At 29.8% G+C, this 27,752-nt stretch overlaps 4 protein-coding genes across 6 annotated transcripts; 1 reads left to right on the forward strand and 3 right to left on the reverse strand.

Annotated features, from left to right (window-relative positions):
- Positions 1-488: 488 nt before the first annotated feature.
- On the reverse strand, positions 489-7,490 carry LOC119687486 (U3 small nucleolar ribonucleoprotein protein MPP10). Of its 3 annotated transcripts, none has more exons than XM_038101816.1 (4): positions 7,355-7,490; positions 5,580-5,802; positions 3,623-5,483; positions 489-689 (listed from the first exon to the last, which is right to left on the reverse strand). In XM_038101816.1, the coding sequence occupies exons 2-4, from the start codon at positions 5,675-5,677 to the stop codon at positions 540-542; spliced, it is 2,109 nt and encodes a 702-aa protein (XP_037957744.1). In that variant the 5' UTR covers positions 5,678-5,802; positions 7,355-7,490; the 3' UTR covers positions 489-539. The 3 variants fall into 3 exon arrangements, with proteins under 3 accessions (XP_037957744.1, XP_037957743.1, XP_037957742.1); XM_038101815.1 differs by lacking the exon at positions 7,355-7,490 and adding an exon at positions 6,470-6,722; XM_038101814.1 differs by lacking the exon at positions 7,355-7,490 and adding an exon at positions 5,937-6,223.
- Positions 7,491-8,250: 760 nt separating this feature from the next.
- On the forward strand, positions 8,251-10,396 carry LOC119687487 (phosphatidylinositol glycan anchor biosynthesis class U protein). Its single transcript, XM_038101817.1, has 5 exons — positions 8,251-8,612; positions 8,673-9,297; positions 9,361-9,632; positions 9,867-10,009; positions 10,085-10,396. Exons 1-5 carry the CDS (start codon positions 8,477-8,479, stop codon positions 10,193-10,195), a joined length of 1,287 nt encoding a protein of 428 aa, XP_037957745.1. The 5' UTR covers positions 8,251-8,476; the 3' UTR covers positions 10,196-10,396.
- Positions 10,397-22,243: 11,847 nt separating this feature from the next.
- On the reverse strand, positions 22,244-23,691 carry LOC119689728. The gene has a single exon (XM_038104622.1). The coding sequence runs from the start codon at positions 23,576-23,578 to the stop codon at positions 22,598-22,600; it is 981 nt and encodes a 326-aa protein (XP_037960550.1). The 5' UTR covers positions 23,579-23,691; the 3' UTR covers positions 22,244-22,597.
- Positions 23,689-24,441, reverse strand: LOC119689729 (anaphase-promoting complex subunit 11). Its single transcript, XM_038104623.1, has one exon. It carries the CDS (start codon positions 24,071-24,073, stop codon positions 23,816-23,818), a length of 258 nt encoding a protein of 85 aa, XP_037960551.1. The 5' UTR covers positions 24,074-24,441; the 3' UTR covers positions 23,689-23,815.
- Between the last annotated feature and the right edge of the window lie 3,311 nt (positions 24,442-27,752).

Below are 27,752 nucleotides of genomic sequence, written 5' to 3' on the forward strand. Positions count from 1 at the left end.
AGATTATCTACTTGACTTTTAGCCAAAATATGACTTTACTACTTTATTACTATACACTCGCATAAAAATAAGTTTGAAACAATTACGACTATTTTTGTGCTTTTGACGTCATGTTCTTTTTGTTAATTTACTGGGTTTTATATTTATTGTACTTTTATTTTCTTCCTTTGTGCTGAATGTGTACGTGGTGCAGTTGTTGATGTTCCTTGGAAACGCCACAGGCATGCCATTGAAATTTAACTTTTATCATCGCAGTGGCATGGACAGCGGGGGACTGGAGATTAGGTCGTGTGCACGCGCACAGATAAGAGGAGAGCATTTCACTAATTTTTTAATGAAGCTATTCACTTGTGTAAAGTTACATAGTTTGGACTTGATTACAAAAGGATTTCACTGCAGAAAGGATTCCGAATAAAATTTGTGTACAAAAATTTCTTATTTCAAACTTAGCAAATCTATTACTTATTATTACGTGGAAAAACAATATATAAAAATTTTTTACATTTATTTTAGTTTAACTAAAGTAAAAATATAATTTATTACAACTTGAATTTTTTGGCAGATATTGCAGTTGAGTCCGCTTTCTTCTTAGCAGCTCTCTTCGTTGCAGCCGCCGTCGTAGTTTCTTGCAGTTTGCTGAAGAACGCCTTCGAAGATTTTAGTGCGGGTTGTTCATTGTCCATAGCCAACTGAAAAGAATTAAAACGTTGTTAATGAAGTTATATAAAATTTATTTCAAAAATTTAATAATAAAGAGGTTTTTTTTGAAAAGTTGTGAACTACAACAACAAAAATTTTTTTTATACTATTTTAATCAATTGAATTTTTGGCTGACGATAGAGGTGTTTCGAGTAACGCCAAATACCCATCATCAGTGGTCTTGAAACAATTTACGCTTACTAATTATTAGTTTAATAGAAAAAAAACTTAAATAAAATGTTTCGATTCGACCCACTCTAAAAAAAAACGAATATAAAACTAACTAATTTAATTACCAAGAAATTACAAAACATTTACTCTTAATTATAATTTGAAAATTTGATTTGAATATTCAAAATCCTTAGCTTATTGGCATAATAGAAATGGGCAACGCAAATATGTTTCAGGTTCCAAGAACGGCCAGACCTATGTTCCGAAGCCACTTGTTCAGTTCGACGACCAAGTGCCGTTCGCCACACTCAAAAGAGAGTACACAAGGAAATCCCTGTGGAATAGAAAACTCGCACATGACCGAATACTAACTTCACTCAACAAACATTACGGTCGATCAAATCATCATTCATGACAGCTTAGTCTTAACTATCCTACATATCCCTTTTTTTACACCTATTTCACATCTTCATAACTTTATTTTCCTCATCCCAACCCATTTGGCAAGTTTTATTATCCTCAGCGTCAACAACATCAATAAAAATAAAAATAGCAACAATAACCACAAATGCTGGACGTCATCTGTCAGCGGAAAAGTCTTACTAAGAAGAAAAAGTATAGAACACATACTAAGCAATACAAAATAATCCTGAAATGCTATCATTTCCCTTTCGCATAACAGAATTAAGTTAATTACATTTTCTGAAGTTCCTCGTCTTTGAGAAAATGGAATATAAAGAGGAATCAAGTTTAATTTGACTTTAAGTAGAAGCTGTATGCTACTTCTATCATCCTTGATTTCAAGCTAACATACTGATATTACAGGTAATCAATTATCAGTTCATCTTATCTTCTCTTGTTGTTGTTATCTTTATTGTAACCCGCTGCGATTTGTCAAGTAGCTAACATGAAATGATTTAAAAAGACGGCGCATGGATTAAGATGTAGAGCGGTCCAGAGCGGCTGCATTTACACCCAGAAGACTTTCATATTATTCGATGACCAAGTGCTGTTTAAAACTGACAATTCGGACAACTTCAGCAGGTACGTTTATTCCTTTTTTACCATTCCATTAATCCATTTACCATATAATATGATTCATCTATGTATACGTAACGTGTATACTGTGTTCCCTTCTTCAGTCGTTATTTCCAACCTCGTTTAATCACGCTTGTTCACTAAATTCATTTCCAAGTTTCGTGCAGCGTCTGTTTATTAGCTTAATGCAGTGTTATTGATTATAAAAACCACCACAATTTGAGGCGAGATTTAAAGGAATGTCTATATCTATTTCCAAAAATGCGGATTATTTTCAAGAAAATACATCCAAAGATCTGTTATTTTTTTTCTATTTCAAACAAAAAATCCTTGTGCTACTCAAAATAGTGTTGGACAGAGTCTATAGTTATTTTACGTAATTACCCTAAGTAAAAACTTACACCACGGTGTTTTTTACATATCAGTATAATGGTAGGATTGAAGTTTTAAAGAATTTGGCCGATACGAATTCAAGCTATACGTTTGGACATAGTTTTCCTGTTGGTGAGAGGCGAGGCCTATCTGGCACATCTACTGTGTTTTAGATTAGAGTATCCGATTGGAGAATATAACTAAACTTCAAATGAAAGTAAATGAATACAGTCATTCTAATTATGAATATTTGGGTTTTAATCACAGGTACAACAATACTCCTTTTAAGGAGACAACCTCTATTGGTCAAGGCAGCTGAATTTGCGTGCCTTATCCCTTTGTATCGGATTTACCTCTTCGATCACGTGTCGCAAGTAAAACTCACTTACTACCAATCATATCGCAAATAGTACCGAGTGGTGCCTAATGGATTTTCGTTGCCACATACGACAGGCATGCCATAACTCAAGAATATTTTAACCCCTATTCCGAAGGGAGAACAATGATGAAGAAGATATAAATCAACTGTATTGGATTTAGAAATAAAGTGGCCTCACTAGGAGACAAGTTGCATTAATAGCGTCTTCAATGGTATAGCTAATAAATAAAAAAGTAAAAGACAGACCCAGGCAAGCCACTGAAAACCTGGAGAAACACTATTAAAAGCGAAATACGATCTTGGTACATAAACAATGAGACAACCTACGACCATGTGACCGGTGAAAATATCTAAACCAAATTAAGAATAGGAAGTACTCTCGTATATTCTTGAGAACAAAAAAATTCGTAATCAAAAATTTTTAATGATGTTAGATTGTCGATGTTATTTCAGTTATTATTATACCAAGAGATTAAACCTATAAGTACTTAGAAGCCTCCAATATAAACTATTTGTAAAGACTTAAGGCAATTCTAAAAGCTTAAAAAATAATACAAACAGTTCATTTGAATGAAAAACTAACCTGCATATTTATCGATCTTAACAGATCTGCACTCATATCAACTTCATAACTAAACACACACTTGTTAACTTCCACCCGTCAGAGATAATATTTAAGGATTTAAAATCTACATTTTGTGTGAAATATAGATTAAAACATCTGATTGCCTTAACTGCGCAAACTATATGAGTACCAGACAAGGAGGTCCAGTTTGGTTAATATTGAATCAAATGAGATTCGAGATCTGGTTATTGTTACGTTTATGAATGAGAGTCTATATTCAAAGATCTAATCACATTTAACTAACAACAACATATTATCTATTATTAGGTGTTGTTAATATTTAATGATCCTTTTACGACTTTTAAAAAAAATTATTTAAATATTGATTTGTGACTTACCTTCTTTACGTTCCTATGTTTGGTTATAGTCTTAAGTATCTTTGCATTTTCTTCCTTTTTCGACAACGGTATACCCAGTTTTTGACGTTGTATATCTTTCTTCTCCAACACTTTGTTAATGGCACGCTGCTTTTGCTTTTTCTTACGTCGTTCACGATTTTTATCCGTACGCGTACGTTCTGATTTACCCAGCAATTCATGCTTGGGACCACGATATACTTCCTCTGGCGCAAGAAGTTTAGCGTCAGTAACAGTAACTGGCGCAACCTCTTCCATATTAATGGCAGGTGTATTTGTAATAATTTTAGCTTCTGGTGCCACAGGTTTCGGTGTAAAGTAGAAATTCGACAAAGCATCCAATTGCAAAAATAATTTACGCATACGTTCCTTAATATCTTTATGCTCTTTAGGTTCTTCTTCAACAGTATCGTCACGATTCGGGTCCAATTTATCAATTTCCTTTTGATATTCTTTTTCATAAATTTGTGCCAGTGATTCTTTTGATTTTTCCTGATCAAGTACCAATAATTTACGATAATCTTGTACTGTATGTGTAGGTCGTACAATTGGTACTACATCATCCCATGCTTGATCTTTAATACGTTGACGAATGATGTCTTCTAAACGTTTTGTTGTCGTTTCTGTTATTACAGGAGCCGGCCGTGAAGTTGATTCGAATTCTAATATCTCCTCAAGCAGCGAATTTTGTGGACGATTTGTAGCTTGAACTTCTCCTTTCATTTGCCATGGTTTTTCACCGAGTATTTCTGACTCATAATTTTGTATTAGTTGATTAAGACGTTCTTGACGCTGTTCATATGACGATTTAGTTTTCTCATCCATTTCATCTACCTGATCAGAATCAGAATCTGTACCTGTATCTGAAGCAGGCGCAATCGGTTTACCTTTTTGGTTTAATTTTTTACTTAAAGCAGCCTCTTCGACATCAGAATCTTCTATATCCTCATTTTCTTTATAATCATCATCAGCGTTATCAAAAGCATTATGTTCTTCAGCTTCATCTACATCATCTTCATCTTCCTCATCGACATCTTCACCATGATCATCATTTTCATCTTCCGGGTGAAAATTATTTTTATCATTATTCTGACTTTTATGTACAACTTTTTCCTTATCTTTAATATTTTCTGCTGCTGCGTCTTCATCTTCATCAAAAAAGTCTTTATAATTCATATGATCATTTTCACTGTCATCATCGGCATCATCTTCACCCAGATCTTCTGCAAAATAATCGATTCCATCATTATCGTCAATTTTGGGTTTGTTTTTTTGCTTTCGAACTTCTTTAGCATCTTCTGCATCCAAAAAATCAGCCATTTCGTCCAATTTAAAGAATTTATCATCTACAACAGATGGTCGAATTTTTTTCTTTTTGGTTTTGTTTTTAAATAATGTAGATTGTTTAGAACCGAACTCTTCTCCATCATCGTCATCGTCCTCATCATCGTCACCACCATCTCTGTCATTATCATACAAATTTTTTAACTCATTATTGTCTTCTTCATCAGTAACTTCATTCTCATCTTCATCATCAATGTCGTCGTTCTCAGTGTTATCATCATTTTCAGAGCCAACATCACTATCACCTTCATCTAATCTTATTTCCAATTTTGTTTCTTGCAATGCAAAAAGTTTTGCTGTTTGCTCTAAGAATGTCGACATAACAAATTCGTTTCTTAGTTCCAGCTGCTGCCATATTTGTTCTTCTTCCATGCCATCGACATATAGTTCTGAAAGTACTTCTACTCTTGCCGCCTTATTGCTAGAGTCTTCAATAGCCGCCAAACGATAGGTATTTTGCAGCAAATTTTGTATGTCATCATATTTCTCTGGTCGCGCACTAAAAAAATTTTAAGATTTAATTCATGTTTCAAACCAAAACAAAAAAAAAGCCAGCTACGAGCAACACGTGCGCCTAATCATTTAATTTACATACCTTAAGAATTTTTCCGGTTTCTTTGTAATATTTGTAAATTTTGTAGCAATTTTATTATAGTCTTTATCGTTTGTGAAATTCGCCATGGCTGGTGCCATATTTGTAACTATTTTTTACTATTTCTTTAAAACTCCCAGCTATAACAAATTCTGCCAAAAAAAAAACACGCGATAATGTAAACAATTCTGTATTGTGACAGGTGTGAAACTCCATGTTACTGACACTGTCAAATAAAATATGTATCAACGTAAAAAATTAATCAAAAAAGAGAATAAATTTGAATTCAGTAATTAAAGACTTCTAATTTGTTTAAATAATGCACATAAAGCATTTTTTTATATTAAAAAAGAATCTCACATTTGAATGAAGTACTAAAATAATTGATAGTTGGAGTTTCGCATCAGTATACTCTTTTGACATTAGGTAAAATTTTAATCAAAAACATTCGGAATAAAGTTGCCATTCTTATGAAGAATTCTTTGACTTTAATAATTGACCATGACAGATTGTAATTTTAGGTGCTTTCGGCGGTTCGCAGGTTTGGCAAAAAAACAGCAAGTCTATAGGCGCTAAGCGAAGCATTGACATCACTATTGCAATCTGCCAAACATGTTTCCCTAAAGAACAAATCTTACATATGTGCACATAATGCAAGCATATTACATTTTGTATAAAATATATAATAAAACTAAAACTTAAAATTAAAATGATTAATGAACTAAAAGTGAAATAAATGCAGGAATTTTGAAATCTTCTTTAACAACAATATGAATTCAGAATATTAATACAACTAATTAGTTAAAAAATTTAGTGTTTTTAATTGTACTTTCTTTATGTACACAATTTTCAAATTTGTGAAACTTTTTGATTTGATATGAATTTAGGCTTACAAATTTTGACAGATGAGTGGAATATTCGTTGAAATTTCCAATGAAAATTTACAATAGATTGCTTATTGCTTTTTTTCTGCAATCACTGAAATATTTAACCACTTCACAACTAGACGCTTAGACAGAGAAAGTAGTGTTGTTGTTTTGCGTACAAATTTAATAACTTTAAACAAGCAACTTCCTGCTTTTTGCCATACTTAAAAGTTGCCGAAAACTCTTATTGTTGCAACATAATATAATTTCCTTTGAATATTAACTTAACCGATTTTTTGATAGTTTTTATAAAAAAAATATATAGAAGTGAATAATTTAATTATTCTTGTAATTTGATTTAAACGTCAATGATTTTCATTGTGCTGAAGAAAAATTTCAACTTTTTTAATTGATTTTTACCATTCTAATAAAAATTTACATAATTTGTTTTGTTGTGCAAAAAGTATTCACTTTAAAAGTTAAATATAACTGAAAAATGTATATTCAATGACAGGTAATATTAGTTTTTTAAGATTTTCTTTTAACTTTAGATGCAACATTGTGCAAAAAATTTTAATATATCATTAATTATCTTTAATTTTATCAACAACTACTATATGTTTTATGTATTTAAATAATTGGTTAGATGCCAGTCAATTGATTATTTATCTATGAATTTTTGACTGTTTATTTTAATTTAAGTGATTATTTGCATCACTGTAATAGTACATTCACACTGGTTCATTTAAGGACTTACGCATTTATATTAATAAGTGAGCTAATTTATGCAGCTAATAAAACTTTTATATCTTACGAATTTCATTTAATAATATATCGCACTAAAAATTAAAAATCATTTACATACATTTTATATATCCATTTAAATCAATAAAGATTTTATTATATACTTACTTTCTCAGTGCTCTTGTTTACACCTCAGCTTTTGTTTGTTTACTTTTTACATATGACCCTTTTTTACATTTTGGTGTTTTCTCTTGTGAATAACTTATTTGTAAGGGTTGCATTCGTAATTTTTCACCTTAAATGAGCTGATTTATCAATAATGAGCACATTTATATGAATGATTTTTGTGTGGTATGTCATCCTCACTTGTGGCTACAAGGCAGTGTGATAATGACACAGTATAAATGTACTATTAGAATTGGTGATAAGCTTTGTGCAGCAACTGTCAGCAATTTTAATAGCACTTCGACCATGGTACCTGTAATGGTACCTGCAAAACTTCGTTCGTTCGCAATCGTTTACTTTGGTGTGGATGCACCTTTATACTCTTCATATTGATATTTAAGACTGTACCAAAAAAAAATATTAAGTTTCTCGTAGTCATAAAATTTACAATATATATTCGGAATTCTTCTGATGAAGGCAAAATTGAATTTGTTGAAATGCGTATAGAAATATACAAAAAATACTATCGAGATAAAAGCGAAAATCCTAAGAAACAAAACCGACTTTAACATATATATGATATTTAATGTCTGTCCGTCCCTTCATTTAAAAAAACTAATGCAAATGTCATTTATTTGGACTTTAATTTTTTTTTTTAATTTTGCATTTGAAGATAATCGAGTTTTTAATGTATGGATATACCGATCAGGAAAAAATAAATATTCGTTAATGTCAATTCTCAAACTTGACATATGCTTAACTTGACTTGTAATAAAGTTTCAGTGTTAAATAAAGACATTTATACTGCGTATATTTTACTTAAAACGAATTTTTAAGTATATGAACATGTAAATAAAACTAATATATATTGCATTATAATTTTATGAACTGTGTCATATCTCCCTCATCCGTATCAATTTTATCATCGGTTATTCCATTATGTATGTGAATGTTAAGTGGCAACGCCAATGTTCTATTTTATCAGTTATTATTTTTGACATGAGCGCTGGTCTCTCTGCATATGGCTTGTCATTGACAGCTGCTGTCATTGGTCTTTGTCGTTTTGTTTATCGGAAAATTTTATTAACATTATTATAGACAAATTTATGAAATAAATTGTGCATAATGAAAATGCAAATGAAAGTGTTGTTATTATTTATTGGTGGAGGCATACTGCGTTATCTATTTTCTACCTCACGCATTGCAAAACCATTTATTGAGCGTAACGAAATTTCAACGCCTCTAAATGCATTTAAAAGAGGTAATTAAATTATTAAATATCAGTTAATTTGCAGTTAACTTTCATTATTTTGTATTACAGTACAAGAAGGAATTTACTTGCATAAGAATGGAATTGATCCATATACGGGCGATATAGTGCATGAAACGCCGGTCGTTTTATTGGCGCTAGGGAATATAGTCACAAAAGCACCTGAATTGGTGCCACTTCTATACATATTTTTAGATTTATTTACTGCATTTATACTGTATAATGCAAGTAAAAATTATATACGCAAAAAATATTTGGAGCAATTAGAGGAGGAAAGTAAATATGCTCCAGACGCTGATGAATTGAAGCTGCATTTGCAGGATGAAGAGTTAATACCGTTTTACGTTTTACTTGCTTATCTATTCAATCCAATGTCCGTGCTGAGCTGTAGTGCGTTGACATCAGCTGTATTTAGTAACTTACTATTGGCGTTGACATTGTGGTGTTTGAACAAGCATTTATTTTTGCCTTGCTTAGTTTTACTGTCTTTGGAAACAATGCGTAATTTATATCCAATAGTGCTGCTGTCACCGATTATAATGGTATTTGCTAACCGCTCGAAATACAAGGCGATTGGTATTGTTCTACTTTTCGGCATTTTCTTTTTTGGTGTTATGTTACTGAATTATAGTATAATGAAGAGTTGGAACTTTCTTGATGGTACACTCGGCTTTATGTAAGTACTGATAAATTGAAATTATTTTTTTAAATAACTTAAAAGCTTTTGTTTTTATCGCAGTTTCTTCTATCGTGATCTACAACCTAATATCGGACTTTTCTGGTATTTCTTCACAGAAATGTTTGAGCATTTTCGTATTATGTTCCTCATTACATTCCAAATGAATGCTACCGTACTTTATTTGATTCCACTTACAATGAAAATGCGAAAAGAACCCTTTCTGCTAGCAACTATTTTAATTGCGCTAATTTCTATATTTCGTTCATATCCATGCCTTGGTGATGTGGGTTTATATTTAGCGCTGTTACCACTCTGGCGAACTTGTTGGAAGTGTAAGTACAGATTTCTTTTTTAAACATCAATTAAAATATAATTTTTTTCCTGAACCAATGTCCTAGCAGTTAGTTCTTATAAATAAATTTTTTATTTAATTTTAAATTATTTATAGTTTTTTTTTTATTTTCATTTTAACTTTTCATGTTTATTTTGAAAAAGTAAAATTCTTTTTAAACATTTAAACTTATATATTAACATTGCAATATAAATAATTGTGTGTTGTTTTTTAGTTATGGCCCATAAGTTTTTAGTGTTTTGTATGGTGTTGGTCACATTGAGTTTGTTGCCGGCGCTTTGGTATTTGTGGATACACGCCGGGTCCGCAAATGCAAACTTCTATTTTGGCGTTACCTTGGCCTTATCGTCTGGTCAGGTAAGTTTAAATGTTTTTTGTATGCTAAATTTAAGAGAAATTAATTTTGTTTCTCGTTTCTTTTTTTTTTTAAAGATTTTCCTAATAACCGATTTGCTCTTCGCTTATGTGAAACGGCAATTTTGTTTATACAACGGTCAGGATGTGTACATAGACGGAGTTGAGGCAAATATCAAATTAGAATAGAATTAGTTTAGTATGTTTTTATACTCACTTCTAAATAGCATATATAAATTATTTTATATTGTTTCAAAATGGAAATGTGGAAATGTTTTAGTATTATATTGTACGTTACAAGACTTGCGTGATTGTTCCGTGTCATAATGCATATTTGTTTTAGTAAATATTTTAAATAAAACAAATTGTAATTTTTGTATGAAAAAATGTTAGTTTTACTGCACATAATCTGTAAGCATAACAAAAACAAAAAGTAAGATAAGATATTAAAAATAAAAATTGTTTATCTATAAATAATCATTTTAAAAATGTTAGCAAAATAATGTAAAATAATTATTACGAAATTATTTCGAAGTCTTTGGTAATTCAAATAGGAAAACTTATCAGTAAATACAGAAGTAGTTCGATATTTAAAATGTATATCAATTATCATTGCTAGAGTATCCAACAAATATTTATTATAACTGTTAGTACTGTAAAAATATATACTGCATATAGGTCTATGTAAGAAGTTTAAAAAGTGCTTTAGAGTTAGGCTTAGTGTTACACTGTTGTTATTTTTCCTAAATTGAACTATTTAAACTATCAAAAAACTATTTATGTGATAAGTATTTAGATGAATAAATTTGTTGATATATCTGTGCGGAATGTTGTATCAGATGATTAGTTGTGTATGCAAAATTAACGTTATAGTAATACGAGTATTGTGCTACAGCAATAGATTTACTAGTCTTACGCTCAATTGTTGATCAACTGAGTGATGTGCGCTGGTCGTTTGGTGAGGTAACAAGTGTTATATAAAATTAGACCTATAGTCAAAGCAGGTATTATTTATGGTATCGACCATAATTTGCTCAAAGTGGTACTGGCTGTTGGGTGATTGTAACCCACCTGTAAAAGATCAGCAATAGTTTAAATAATATACGAAGATCGATTGAGTGTCAGAATTGTGGCAGGAATATTTTTTAGCTGAAATTGGCTTCAGATAAACAAAATATTTCGTTAAAAAAGAAGCTCCCACTTGTTGTTTGTTGTAATGTGATGGTAACTGCTAGTTTTGCTCATGTTGGGGGTGATGAGCGAAAGTTTATCGCCACTTTAGACGATTATCTCCGGGACCTACGGTCCGGCCACATTCAAAACAAGTTGGACTTAGTCCTTCACGAGTTGTCCCATTGCAGTGGTTAGGTTTCTCTACCTAAACCCAGGCTAATATAAACCGCATTGATTCGTAATATGTTCTTGATCCATTTTCTTTCACATTTCTTTAAATTAACCATATCCTAAAACATGTATTTGTACTTGTTATTTCTTCGATGTTATTTGCAATATAGATCCACTCAGGATACAACAACAACAACATTAGCTACTCATCAAGTGTAGTATGTAATAATTAAAATGAAGCCTTGTTTGTGTCAGGATATTTAAGATTGTATGACTTCTACTCATCGTTCTCTTTCTGCATGAAAAGACGTTTAGAATATAGAATCATGGTTTTATAACGGCAGAAGTTTTGAATTCAATGTAGGGCTGTAAAATAGTTTGGGTCATATGGATTACAGGTGCTGAAATTTGGTTTTTGTTTGCATGTTACAATAGTAAGAAGTCCTTGGACGTTGGAACTAAATTTTAAACAAATTTTCGTATACTGACATTCAGTCTATATACGAACCAAAGCTATTCCTGTGGCACCACAATGAGCTATTATTTGAGCTCAAGAGGACTTTCTTACCAAGCTACCTAGTATATAAGGATATCAGAAACATATTTTTTATGATATTTGTCAATTTAATTTTTCATAAAAATTTATACGAACATGTATTAATAAAAGAATTGGTAATTGTAAGCCTTAACATATAGAATCGAAAATTAGCGGGGTACTACCATCTAGAAAGAGGATGATTGATGACTATGAGTGTATTTTTGTCAGCTGATTATCGTAACTATAGACGAGAATAAGTGTTATGTTTTAGCAATCTACTCCTGGAACAAATCAAAGACAGACAATCACAGAGAATATGATTATTGGTCTAATCTGCCACTAAGCAGAGACAACATTCTTTCTCTTGTAATTATGATAATGCAAACTATCATGATCTGTTAGATTACTCATCAAAAAAGTCTTCTGCTAAACTTGCAATGTTGGTTTGACACTGAAATGACATATGTTTGAATTTCAAGTATTTCTTCAAAAAATTGTCTGGTTCGAGAATTGTTATTTACTCTGATAGCCAGGCTGCTTTTAAATTCTATCTTCGTGAACTTTCAAGTCGAAACAGGTTCTTGAGTGTTATGAGCTTCTACAGTTACTTGAAGTTCGGAATATGTTAAGCCTTTATTTGGTTCTAGACCACAGAGAAGTTGTCGCAAATGAACAAGCTGATGGGGCAGCCAGAACTGCATCAAAAACTGCTTTTGCAGCCCCTCAACCTTTTGTGAGTTAAACTGGGCCAGTACAAAAAAAACAATCAAGGAGAAGGAAAATTATATGCGGCTGGTGTACTGGGAAGATTTCCCAAGACTTAGACAAAGCAAAGCACTGATAAAACCGTACTCATTTCATTATAGGACATTATGGTCTGAAGTATCACCTCTATAAACAACGATTATCTGATAATTCAGAATACAGATTATGCCTCGAAGATAAGAAAACTAGTATGTATATTCTTTGTGACAGTTCAGCTTTAACAACACACAAAAGAAACTTATTTCATTAGAATTTCCGTCACTAAAACAGATTAAGAGCGTAGCCACTCGTCATCAACGACGACCAAGACTCATTCAACATCCCCCAATGGGACTCCACAAGCAGGTCCCGGCGGGTCACAACAACAACAACAAGAACTCTTTTCTAGATTAAGTTTGGGACTTTAAAGGGCTTTGTGTATTCAATAGTGCAAAATGGTACAATAGGACTCTTCTGGCCGTAGTACTGGCTGTTGGGTGATTTCACGTTAAAAACTTTAATAATAAATAATAATAATTTTACTTTTTTGTTTATTTATTTCATTCATAATAATACACATTAACGTCTTAAATATTAATTTTAATTATATAGTTTTTTTTCTCGTCATTTATATTATTCATACTTATTTTATTAGCAATATTGAATATTATTGTAAATGTAAATATATATGTAAATTTACAAAAAAAAAAGGAATTACAATTATAAAGAAAAAATTATACAAATTTTTTATAATAAATTTTATGAAATATTATTAAAAATTTTCATTAATTACATTGTAAATTTTCTTCAGCACACGATCATGAAATTTCATTATTACATTATATTTCATGGCTTCGTATGATTTTGTACATTAAATATTCTTATGTCGCGTGAGTGTGGATGATGTCGTTCGGGTGTAATCAATGTACGAGTACATATTGGATAAACTCATCGAAAGGATCATTTTCGATGAATGGGTCCACTTTAAATGCGATACTTCATTAGTGCTTAATTTAATGAATTTTTTTACATACAATGCATTTCGATTTTCGATTCAAATTTTAAAACCTTCATTTCTGTTTATATTAATTTACAATAACAATATTTTTTCATTCATAAAAGTTATGAACTAATAATGAACGCTAATGAACGGTAATGAACAATATGTTTTAGGACAAATTTTTATTGAAATATTATTGATATATCTTTTTCATAATTTTATCTTTATTGTGGAATTTTGCACATACCTACATTTATTTTTATTAATTTGTTTATAATTATTCGATGATTTTGTATTTTAAAGAGTTTATGATTTTGTTATAACACATTTTTTTTCTATATATAACTATGCATATTAACAGTACGTTTTCATAATGATTAAGCGTTTCAACTACAATTATTTAAAACTTTTAATAATGTTGGGCTAAAATCAACTAGTTAATACATCGATTAGTTTCTTTGTACATAGAGAGCCTCGAATAAAAATCAATTATGAATTGCATCTAGAATTATGTTAGTTACTAAAAATTATGATATGATGAGGTTATAAATGTTGAGTATATAGTGAAAGCTCTCTTAAAAGAGCCGACTCGATCAGCTATTCTGTCCGGTCAAGGAAATGTTAATTTAAAATCGCGACCATTTTTTAGAAAATTACAACTAGGAATACTAGGGGGTATCACACAGTTTATGAGACTGTCCATTTAACAGAGTTTTCACTGTATTATAAATTCATACGGCCTTATTTATAATATTGTATAGACTTTGGTAGACAAAATAATATACGAAAAAATACTCTTGATATTTTTTTTTTAATTATTTATAATAATAATTTGGTTTTTTATGGACAAATTGATTAATAGTTACATAATAAACTTTTTAAAAACATTTTTATTTATTATTTATTTTAACCGATATTTCGACTATAATCTGTAGTCATCATACCCTAATGATGTCACCATACCCTGATGATCTCATCATATCCTGACGATGTCATCATACCCTGATGATGTCATCATACCCTGATGATGTCATCATACCCTGATGATGTCATCATACCCTGATGATGTCATCATACCCTGATGATGTCATCATACCCTGATGATGTCATCATACCCTGATGATGTCATCATACCCTGATGATGTCATCATACCCTGATGATGTCATCATACCCTGATGATGTCATCATACCCTAATGATAGATGTCATCATACCCTGATGATGTCATCATACCCTAATGATGATGTCATCATACCCTGATGATGTCATCATACCCTGATGATGTCATCATACCCTGATGATGTCATCATACCCTGATGATGTCATCATACCCTGATGATGTCATCATACCCTGATGATGTCATCATACCCTGATGATGTCATCATACCCTGATGATGTCATCATACCCTGATGATGTCATCATACCCTGATGATGTCATCATACACTGATGATGATTATAGATTATAGTCGAAATATTGGTTAAAATAAAATCTTTTAAAAACAAATAAAAAAAAAATAAATTATTTAATTATTTATTAAATGTCACTGACGCTTTAAAGTTCTATGGTTTCTTCTCAGGGTAGGGTAGGTCTATGGCTCTTAAGGTAGAAAAATCTTCAAAATCTCTGCCAAATTTAATCAAAATAAAATAAAAAAAAATATTAAGAATTATAATTTCATGTTCTTAACAGCATTTATACATTTTGTCCACCCACATCAATAGAATTTATTAGTATAATAATTCCAAACTTTCTAAAGAGTTAAAGACATGACAGCTTTTAGATAATGGACTGATTTTTAAATAGTGTAAATTAATACAACATAACAGACATCATTATATAGAAGATATTTTAAAATATTTTTTCTTTATTAAAAAAGACAATAATTTTCAATATAACTAATTGGAGCGAATGTCTATTAAATTTTAAACGTTTTCTTGTATTTATAATGGACTAAAATGATTTGAAAGCATTATTATAGGATTTACTCCCTATAAAGAAATTTAACTAAGAAAATTGGTTTTTTATTGATCAATGCTTGACACTTGCAGTCTAATCTACCGCCTACACGGGCAAGTTAGAAATATTCAAATGCAAATACGTGTTTGAAAGGAAAAAACTCAGAAAATTTTTGGAAGAAAACGGGATGTATCGCATAAAAAACACCCGAGCTCGAACGGCTAGCTGAAGGTGATACAATCAAAAAATTTATGAAAAAGCAGCGATTAAGATGGGTTGAATATGTGATAAGAATGCCGGATATGAGAGTACCGCTTAAGATTTATGAGAACGTAGTAGGAATGAGCAGAAGAAGAGGGCGACCAATAAAACGATAGAAAGACAGTGTATAGCAGGATTTAGAAGAAATGAACATAAGAAATTGTAAAACAAAAGTAAATAACAGGCTTAGGTCCTCCATGAACTGTATAGTCACGGAAGATGATGATAATTTGCACTTATTAATTTAAATTTTCCAGAAAAAATTTTAATTTTTTTGTTTAATTAGCCTAGATTGAGAACTTTTTGCAAGATTGTGCTTAGACTTTTATTTTTAATTATCAAATCCAAATTTTTTCAATACACTAAAAAGTTGCAATGTAAATTGCACTTACAACTTTTTGGTAAGTTCGAGAAAACTAGTATTTATTATTTAAAATGTGAGAGTATATACAAGGATCTTAACAATGTAGACGCTGGAAAGAAGTTGGAAATGGACAAATAAATATCTTTACTGATCACTGATATTGAACGATTGGCACTATCCGAAACGGTTATATAGTCAGTCACATTTGCTGACATTATATTCTTTTCTATTTAAATAGATCTTTTGTAATTTGACATATAAAAAAAATTAAAATTATTATAAGTTTCTGGTGCATTTCATATTCCCCACCTCCAACAACAATAATTAATATATATACTATATGATAAGAATATATGTGAATCAATTATTGTCGAAAAAAGCAGTAGATAGCGCGTTTTAAAGGATTACAAGAAAACTGTGGGTGAGAGAAGGGAAACTTTCCCAGAAAATGTTCGAAAACCGGGTACTGATTTTAAAAAATCAAATGAGGTTTTGAGATATTGAGGATTTTTGGCTGTTAGTCTGAATGAAAAATGAAATAAGTCTGATTTGATCAAGTAATGATCTGATCTTACTTAAGTATGACAATGTAAGAATATAACTTATAGCTAATAGTATAAATGATAATTGATTTATATAAGAATCAAAATATTACAGTTTTTAAAAATACAGATTTAGTTTATCTTTCCAAAACAATAAGTGGATTTTTTAGTTTCTAACACAATTATATGTGATTCATAATTGATTATTTATTTAGTTGAACTATTGGCATTATCAATTTTTATATATAAAACTTTAATCTTTGGATATTGGTACTCATATGTATATATCATGAATAAGTCTATAATTTTATATAACTAAGTTAGTTTTTGGAATAACATAAGTAGCTTTATTTCTTAAATAATAGGCGAAATATATATATATATAATAACTATATTAATTTAGGAATAATATCAAATAGAGTACATTACAGTGGCAATAACGAAATAATTAGAATTAAAATAATTATAGCATATATATTTATACATAAATATTTTATAAATAAAGTTGGTCACACGGTGTCAGTTAAATATGACTTAATTTTGTTAGTACCCTATATAGATTCGAAATTAGTGCTTTAAAGTGCTCGAGTATTATAATATTTGAGCAGCTCGATTGAATACTTTGAATATTTGAGCTTCTAGAAGAGCAAATCCGTTTAAATTTTATTTTCGTTTTGTTCTACACATATACCTATGTAAAATAGAAAATGCTCTATGTAAAATAGAAAATGCTCTATGTGAAATAGAAAATGCTCTATGTAAAATAGAAAATGCTCTATGTAAAATAGAAAATGCTTTATGTAAACTAGGAAATGCTCGAACATAATATGTTCGAATATGTTTTAGAGCAACTCGGTGTATTGAATCAGATGCTGAAACATCGAAGTAGTTGAAGTTTCGAACAGTTTGAAACTTCGAACAGCTTCATTATATATTATTTGAAGCTCTATTTCTCAATAAACTATATTAATTATTTATATATATTTAACATATACAATATGTTTCGCATATATATTATTTTCATAAAATTATTTATGTATAATATGTATATATATAATAGGAATGTGTTAGGAATGTTTTTAATATATTTACGATGTTATTAAATTAATTGAATTTAACCTATATTTAGAGTCAGTGTTATACGTTAGATAATAAGGGATTTCCGTTCCGGTTCAAATAAAAAAAATATATTTGTTCGATTCCGGTTTTCGTTCCTAACTATCGGTTTTTTTTCGGCTCGAAGCCTTGCTTTAAACTTGCAATAAACTTCTGCTAGATTGAGGATAACAAACAACATGAAGAGACAGGTTTACATCATTAGATGTGTGCCTCTAATGGCTCCGTTGGACTTACACCAAAAAATTATATCGAAATTAAAATTATATTAGAGACTTTAAGTTTTACAAGAGTCTTAGATATTTTACATGATAACCTGCCTTGATGACTTAATACCACGATGTTCTAAACACATATATTAATATAATGTGCCAATAAACTCCTTATTAGAATAAATTCCACCGATAGGAATATAAATTATATGTTTGGATATAATTTCTTTGTTTTTAAAGAGCGGCATTAGAATAAGAAGGGCTGCTGTAATTAATAGGAAAATTGAAAGTAAAAGAGTGAAAGCTGTTCTAAATAGTAAGGAAACTTTAAAGACTTAGATATAACTGAGAATCAAAAGCACAACTTATACGTTCCCGATTAGTGTTAATACTATTTACAGCAATTTCTAAGAATATAGTAGCCAAGGAAATAAACATTGAAATATAGAGTATAAACTAACAGTCAACAATGCAAAATAATAGGGTACGGGGATAACCGAATATAACATGGCGTCGAATTTTTTCAGCAAGACTAAAAAACCTTTATCTAATTTTAACATTATCAGACAGACAGCGAAAGATATTCTTTATTGGTAGTCTACATTCTTGATGGAATCAGGCTCAAAATCTGATAGTGGAGTGAACATCTTCGAATGGATTAAACATTGAACGTTTAATTCGAGTATGTGGATCCCAGGAGTGGCCGAGCTCTGGAGTCATTTGTCAATTTTGACAAGTAAGCGATGTTCCCCACCCTTAAAAGAGATTCTATCAGCAGCACTACATCGGCTACTACAACAAAAATTCGAGTATATGCAAACTGTCCAAACTGTATTTTATAGTGAAGCAAACATCTTCGAATAAATTGAACATTGAGTGTTTAACATAAACGTTCGAATTGGAATCAGGAGTGGCCGAACCTCACCCTTAAAAGAGATTATACCAGCAGCACTCCATCGGCTACTACAACAAAAATTCGAGTATATGCAAACTGTCCAAACTGTATTTTATAGTGAAGCAAATATCTTCGAATAAATTGAACATTGAGTGTTTAACATAAACGTTCGAATTGGAATCAGGAGTGGCCGAACCTGATACCCGGAGTCATTTGTTGATTTCAACGAGTAAGTACCATTCCTCACCCTTAAAAGAGATTATACCAGCAGCACTCCATTGGTTACTACAGCAAAAAATTCAAGTACATGCAAAATTTTCGATCATTATAAAACCAAACCAAAAACTTTAAACTAAAATTGGTATTGTGTCTCACTCTAATTTATAACGTATGTTTAAAGTATCATATAAATAAATAAAAAAATCAAATTAAATGTAGATGTATATATAATACAATTTATATATGTATATGATTATAATAGAGAGCATATATGATCCTTATTTTATATATAACAAAATGTATACAGATTGATGGCTTCAATAATGAGCATACGGTTAATTCATCAATTCGTATAGTTGTTGATATATTACAATATATATTTAAACAAACATTTATATATATACATAAATTTTTATAAAACAGGATTTATTATTATTATTAAATATGCAAACCAGAAAAATGAAATGTATGGTTATAGCACATTCTTAGAGGTACCATGACCACAATAGATCTATGGAGTGCATTATTATGTTTAAGTAATATGGATAATAATAAATACTTAATCTATATAATTATAAATTTAAATAAACATGAATCAGTGCACAGATATAGCTCCATATTTTAATAAATTAATAGAAGAATTTAACACATATACATATAAAAAACAAATCTAAATTCATTTATATATAAAACCCATCAATATATAACTTTTGCAAGCAATAAATAGTATTTGGTTTAACTTTTATACATATTATTAAACTGCAAACAGTTAAATATATGGATTAAAAGTATAGATATAAATTTATCAATATATAAATAATATATGTAATTAATATATTAATAATTATTTATTAATTAATAAATAATATATATAACATATTAATAGTTGCGTATTCATTAAATTTAGAACTAATACATAAATGTATAATTACAAATTTTTTACAATTTAATTTCGATACATATAATAAACAATTATGTATTGTTTTAGTTAATGTATATAGAATACAGTGTATGTTAGTCACATGCATATATATATATATAATAAATATACTATATATAAATAAATATTTATATTATAATAAATATATTATATATAAATAAATATTTATATTATAATAAATATATTATATATAAATAAATATTTATATTATAATAAATATATTATATATAAATAAATATATTATATATAAATAAATATTTATATTATAATAAATATATTATATATATAAATATATATACTGAAATGCAGTACTTCTCATTTAAACCGATTTCGAACTTTAAGGTATCGAAAAATTACTACGTTTGAAGTGAAATCTATATAAAGCAATCTTTTCACTTTGATAACTATATATGCTATTATGTTTTTTAGTGTATGTAGAATAAATTAACAAAATTATGTGATGCCATTTGATTGACCATACAGCTGTTTCAGATATTTGCAAATATCCATTATCTCTCGACTTTGGAAATATACATCGATTGCCTATATATAATTTTGAACCATAAATGGCAAATGCAACACAGATTCGCCTGTTAACCGATTCACCGAGCTAACAGTTGAATTGTGTCGTTTAAATTTGAAGTTTTGTTAAAAGTATTGTATAATTTTATAATTATATTTTAAAGGAAAATATTTCTATCTTTGTTTTAAAATCAATTATTCTTAGTTTGTAAGTACTTAAATATTACTTGCAAGAGAGCAAGCAATAGAGAACAACAGAGATAATTTCCGTTTACTATTTGAGTTGCTATAGACATATAGACAGAATATAAGTTTAGCTTATAGTCAAATTGTTGTTCGTATTAATTGAAAAATAAAAAAGTTGTTATATATAAATATGGTTTGTTATAACCGATAGGATAGTTCACTTTAAACGAATGCGAATTTTTTGATTTGAATCGGTTCAAATCAGCTAAAGTGCGAAAAAGTACTGTATATTCCTTAATCTATATAGGTTTATATGCACATCAGTAAATATACTTATTATTTATCGATAATTACTATAATCTATAATCTATATATATTTGATTTTTTCCATATCTTAAATAATAATATGCACACATGAATATTTTTGTTTTCAGCCACTATTAAAATTAAATAAACTAGTTTTTTTTTAAATATAATTTTTAAATATTATTGAGTAAATTTCTTAGTCATATATAAAACTTGATAGTTCCAATAGTTACTATATAGTATAAACGCATATAATACAAGTCTCATATGTAAAGTTTGATTCGATAATTTTTGTAATTGTTTGTATGTTTCTAGTTTAAAAGTACAATATTTTTCTATATAATTTAGGTAGGAGAGTATAAATTTATATAACTTATGCTTATATATGAGATTTGGAACGTCTAGATTAGTTAGGCCTAAGAGTTTAGGTTTGGTTAGGGTTAGTTTTTTAGTTTAGTTAGCGCTACAATAAAATGCGCCTTGTTTACATATGTGTTTACATTTAAAATGTGTTTTAGCTAATAATAATTAAATATTTTTATTGTGTATAATAAAACTTTTAACAAATGAGTTTTCGTAGCTTTCGATTAATTTTTTTATTTTTCATTTTTGTATAAGTTTAATATTTAAATATTTTTCAGCTTAATAATATTTTGTATTATTTTGTTTTCTATTCTCAATTCTCTTTTGTTTTTTTTAATATAAATTTTAACAAGTTGAGTATAAATTTTTTTAATAATTATTTCGAAATTCAGAAAAAGCGACTTATATTTATAAAATAGGATCTCATCCTTGATTTTTTGCGTTTTGTTGTGAAGAATAATTTTATCAGTTATTTTAAATGTTTAATTTTAATTTTTTTATATATATTCTTTGTTTATTAATTTGAAATATAATAAATAGCAAACATGTCACTTATTTTAAATACAATAAATATTTTCTCTTTAAATTTTTTAATATTATGTTCTTTTATTTAATCATATTTTATTTAAAAATATTTAGAAACATTTTATAAACTAATTCGCAAAATGGCAAGTTTTAATGTATATAATATATATAGTATGTATATAATTAATAAATTGGTTTTGCTTTACATATTTCTCTTATTATATATATTTTTGATTTTTTTGATTTTTTGACTGTTCTAAATAAGTTAAATAACTGCTCACAGTTTGCCGCATGCTGTCCACTGCTGGCCAACAAAGTAATTGACACAGTGCCCACTTCCGCTGCAATAAACGCTCAATGTATTTTTATATATTCTCATTAAGTTTAATATTATTTAATATTGTTTATATAAATTATTATTTAAGATTATTGAATTGACTTAAAGTCGTTTTATGTTTATACTTGCTGCACTCAGTACAGCGCCATGCCGAGTTCATTTAGACTTTACGTTCGGTTCTTGAACTGGGATACTCCTAGTCCAAGAACGGGTTTTGTCATGCATGGCGTTGCTGTATTGGTGGCGGCACCTTGCTGGCTGCTTGTTGTAGTTGCAAAGCGGCAGCTTTACTCATTGGCGACTGTTGATGGTGCAGTTGTTGCATGCCCGGTTTCATGACCACTTGCATTGGTAGCTTGCCGCTGAGTTTGTTGCGTGCTGGTGGTGGTGGTGGCGCATGACGCATACGCTGTTGCAGTACACGTGGCAGTTGTGGTTGTGCATGCAAATTGTTGGTTGCATGTGCCTGCATGAGATGATGATGTTGATATGCGCGTTGTGGCAATGGTGGTGCTGGACCATGTTTGCCCATTGAAGAAGCAGCAGATGAGGAGCCTGATGCACCTGAAGCGGAACTAGTTGATGCATGAGATGTCGTGGAACCACCTGGTAATGACTTGACTGTGGGCTGCATTAGTTGTGGTCGTGTTGCATATGATTCATCTTCTGGCTCAGAAGTAAGAGAATTTGTATCAGAGGGCGTGGGTGAAGATGGTGATGGAGGTGAGAGTACATCTTGCTCTTGCAGAAATACGCGAAAACCTTGTATGGATTCGTTAAGAGCCCACAGTTGTGATAGTAGTGAAAGATCTAATTGTCGCAGCCCATACATTTCGCGTCTGAGTATGGCCAGCTGTGTGTCCAGTGTACAGCTAGAGCTGCTGCTAGCCTTGTCGGTGTTGTTGGTTGGTGTTGTATGTTGGCTACTATGTGAAGATGAGGCGCGACTGTGTATACTCTCGCGATCGCTGAGCGATTCTTGTGTTGACGAAAGGCTACCGTGACGTTGATTTTGACGCATACGTGCTGCAGCTGAAGTGGAAGCGCCTAAATATAAATCGTTATCCGTGTGATGTGCGTGACTCAAAGGCGAGGCTCTGTTCGAGTGTGTGCCAAATGTGACTGCGGTTGTAGCTGCCGCGGCACTTAAACTTTTTGGCAGCGGCGGCAATCCCGGCAATTTGTGTTCTCTATCCATTTTGCTACTTTGTTTTGCTAAATTTAAATACGTTTTTACTTCAATGCGTTAAATACTTTTTATAAATAATTTTTCAATTATAGTAAAATTTTTTTAATTTATTATTTGGCGTTGTAAATGTTTTTTGTTTTTTTTTTTTTTGTTTGTATTTAATGTATAATTTATATAATTTACCGCCTTTTAACTTTACATATTAATACTTTGGTGCTGCATACTTGTTTTTCCAATACGTTTCAATTAATGCATATTGAACTTCCAAGTCTGGCGGCACATTGGACATTGCTTGTTCATCGGTTGCAAGTTCAGCCACTTAACGATGCAGTGCATGTGGAAACAGTGGGAACAAACACCCCAAACGAGGGGACAGTCGTCACCTGGTAAATTGCACTCGGGACAAGTACTTTCAAATGACATACGACATATACCACAATTCTCGTCATTAGCTACCCAACGCCAAGTTGCTACTCCCATCCATGATTTAATTGTTACTTTCATTTTGCGTACATTAGGCCAAATTTACCACACACAACAACGAAAGAAACCAACAAAAATTTTATACAAATTATAACACACACAAATTGCAAATGTTTTTTCGTTTAGATTGTATTTTTACCGAAAATAGGCCAAGAAAAATTCACCCACAAAACTAAATAAAATTTAGTGATGCAAAAACTCTGAGTATAGAATTTTTTTGACAGCTTAGCTAGTTCAGGTCAAACAACACAATTTATCGATAACAGGAGTGACAGCTAATCAGAAATCGAACAAGCGCACCAATCACTTCGCAAATAATTACTCGCAACGCAGCAGCTGATCGAATCAAAGTAGAGCAAATTTTTGTAGTCTGTGTTGTAAAATGTAAATTTTTTAGACAATATAGGAAAAAAATTTTTTTATTGAAAAGAAAATTTTTATATATTAGATCATTTTAATTAAAATTATTATTATGGCTATACGATTAAATCAAATCAAATAATTTTAATTTTTTATTTAATTTTTAGTATTCTGACAAGTACGTATGAATCCTTTCTTTACCCAAAGCGAAGCTTGCGAGAGAGTTTTCTCAATTTCACTGAGAGCCTTTAACCGCCTTTTTGACTTAAGCGTTATTTTTTTCTTTAAGAGTTTGAAAACAACAACAACAATAAGTCTGGTTTAAACAAATTGCAGCTTTTTTAAAAAATAAGCACACTTTCTTGAAACTGCCAATCGCATAAGAATGGTCTTGAAACTTATCTATTGTGAATGATTTTAGGCAGTGATGCAAAACTATTCTTAAGCAACCAGAAGTTGTGCTTAACAATTATGTCAAAAGAATACACCTTATGTTAAATGCTGTTTTTTTGACATGTTTGTTGTGTTGTGTACAATTTGACATACAAAAAGTTTAAACATTGAAAATTAATTAATTTAAATAAAAGAAAACAAAATGAATATTAGCAGTGCAAATGCTAACTATTTTCATCTGATATATTGAAATTAATGTACTTATTTATGTATTTGAATTTGTTAGTAAATAAAATACTCACATGATTTTAAGTTTTGACACTTAAGAAGTACAATTTTTTGCGAGTAAAATCTAACTCTGAACATTTTAACAGCATATATGTCACTTTACATGTTTTCTTTCGTTACTTTCGAGTAGTTTTCGTAGTTGTATGGGAGAAGTAGATAAGCATGTTGTAAAAAACACAATAAATGACTTTGAAGGGACCATGAATTTTCTTCTTAGGTGCTCTTGGTAGCTTGCAAATGTGGTAGAAAACAGTAAGTCTGTAGGCGCTAAGCGTAACATTGGCATCACTGTTGCAATCTGTCAAATATTATGTTTTGACAAATCTTGCATATGTGCATATAACGCAAGCAAATTACATTTTGATAAAAAAAAAATAATTGAGCTAAAATTAAAATTAAAATGAATAATAAACAAAAAGGATATATTCAATTTTTTCTTTTTTACATGTACATATTTTTAAAATATTTATTTTCTACAATTTTGCAAATTTTTGAAATATTTTATTTCCACAATTATCAAATTTGCGAAATTTCCAATAAAGGTTCACAATAGTTCGCTTATTGCTTTCGTAACACTTTTTTCTTTAGTGACCAAAATGTTTGACTATTTCACGACTAGTTGCTGCCGAAAGCACCTATTGGTATGAGTATAGTCATGAAGATCTATTTAGTCGAGGATTTCAGTGCTTATACAGTGGCAGTTGCTATCCAGTAAATGTTTTAACAGTAAACAGTAGCCCTCGAAGACTTGTTGTTTGCTTAGATTATGAGAGATGGAGTGAATAGTACTATGTCTCATATAACCCATCTTTTCTATTATTTATTTTTGCTTACATGTATATCTTATTTCTTAAGGAAGTATGCTGTGATTTTCTTCGTTTGATAATATATACAGTTTGTCAACATTGTGTTTGCAAAACGAAAAAATGTTACAAATGTTTGTTAAATGCCCAATAAAAACGATTTAATTTTGAAATAAAAAAAAAATTAAAAAGTTTACAATTAATTTAAACATTTTTCTTTATATTAAACTAAAAATTAATCAAAAATATCGTTAGAACAATAAAATAATTCACAAAAACAAAAATAACACCAAATTTGTTGTGTCAACATTGTGTTTGCAATTTTGCAATTTCTTATTTTTAACGGGACAGAATACCGTTAGATGTGTCTGGGTTTTTCTGTTTGTTATAATATTCTGCAAAAACTGTTCAATTTCTTTGTTATTTAATAAAGTAGAGTGTTTTAAGTGAAGGAATAACTAGAATACACGTGATTAAATATGGCCTGTAAAAGAACAAATTCAAATAATATTGAGTTATTATGTTATAATTACTACCTCGGTAAATCTGCTAAGGAATAAAGTCTAATGTTTAATATTAGGTTAAGAACAATTAATAATATCATAAACAAAACAGAAAATTAGGATTGCATTAGTTTAAAACCAGCAGGCCACCGTATTAAACCATTGTCTGATCGCCATATAAGAAGAGTATTGCGAAAAATTGATAAAAATCCTTGAATTTCCTTAAGATCATTGGCATTAGGTCTGAAGAAGCTATTTAATATTGTTGTTAGTCACAAGGCAATAAGAAAAGTGCTATTACAAAACATTTATTCTTCGTAAGTTGCACGTAATACACCGTTGTTATCTATTCAAAAAATTGAAAAACGATTTCAGTTTGCTAGCACACATTTAAAATATGTTTCAGAATACTAAGATGATGTGATTTCTTGGGACGAAGTGGAAATCAAGCTTTATTATAATGCATGACCCACACAAACATGATAATAAAGCATAATGTCCCAGAAAATCACATCATCTTAGTACTCTGAAACATATTTTAAATGTGTGCTAGCAAACTGAAATCGTTTTTCAATTTTTTGAATAGATAACAACGGTGTATTACGTGCAACTTACGAAGAATAAATGTTTTGTAATAGCACTTTTCTTATTGCCTTGTGACTAACAACAATATTAAATAGCTTCTCCAGACCTAATGCCAATGATCGTAAGGAAATTCAAGGATTTTTATCAATTATTCGCAATACTCTTCTTATATGGCGATCAGACAATGGTTTAATACGGTGGCCTGCTGGTTTTAAACTAATGCAATCCTCATTTTATGTTTTGTTTATGATATTATTAATTGTTCTTAACCCAATATTAAACATTAGACTTTATTCCTTAGCAGATTTACCGAGGTAGTAATTATAACATAATAACTCAATATTATTTGAATTTGTTCTTTTACAGGCCATATTTAATCACGTGTATTCTAGTTATTCCTTCACTTAAAACACTCTACTTTATTAAATAACAAAGAAATTGAACAGTTTTTGCAGAATATTATAACAAACAGAAAAACCCAGACACATCTAACGGTATTCTGTCCCGTTAAAAATAAGAAATTGCAAAATTGCAAACACAATGTTGACACAACAAATTTGGTGTTATTTTTGTTTTTGTGAATTATTTTATTGTTCTAACGATATTTTTGATTAATTTTTAGTTTAATATAAAGAAAAATGTTTAAATTAATTGTAAACTTTTTAATTTTTTTTTTATTTCAAAATTAAATCGTTTTTATTGGGCATTTAACAAACATTTGTAACATTTTTTCGTTTTGCAAACACAATGTTGACAAACTGTATATAT

This window comes from Teleopsis dalmanni, chromosome X, assembly GCF_002237135.1.
Source record: "Teleopsis dalmanni isolate 2A chromosome X, ASM223713v2, whole genome shotgun sequence".
Lineage (NCBI taxonomy): Eukaryota > Metazoa > Arthropoda > Insecta > Diptera > Diopsidae > Teleopsis > Teleopsis dalmanni.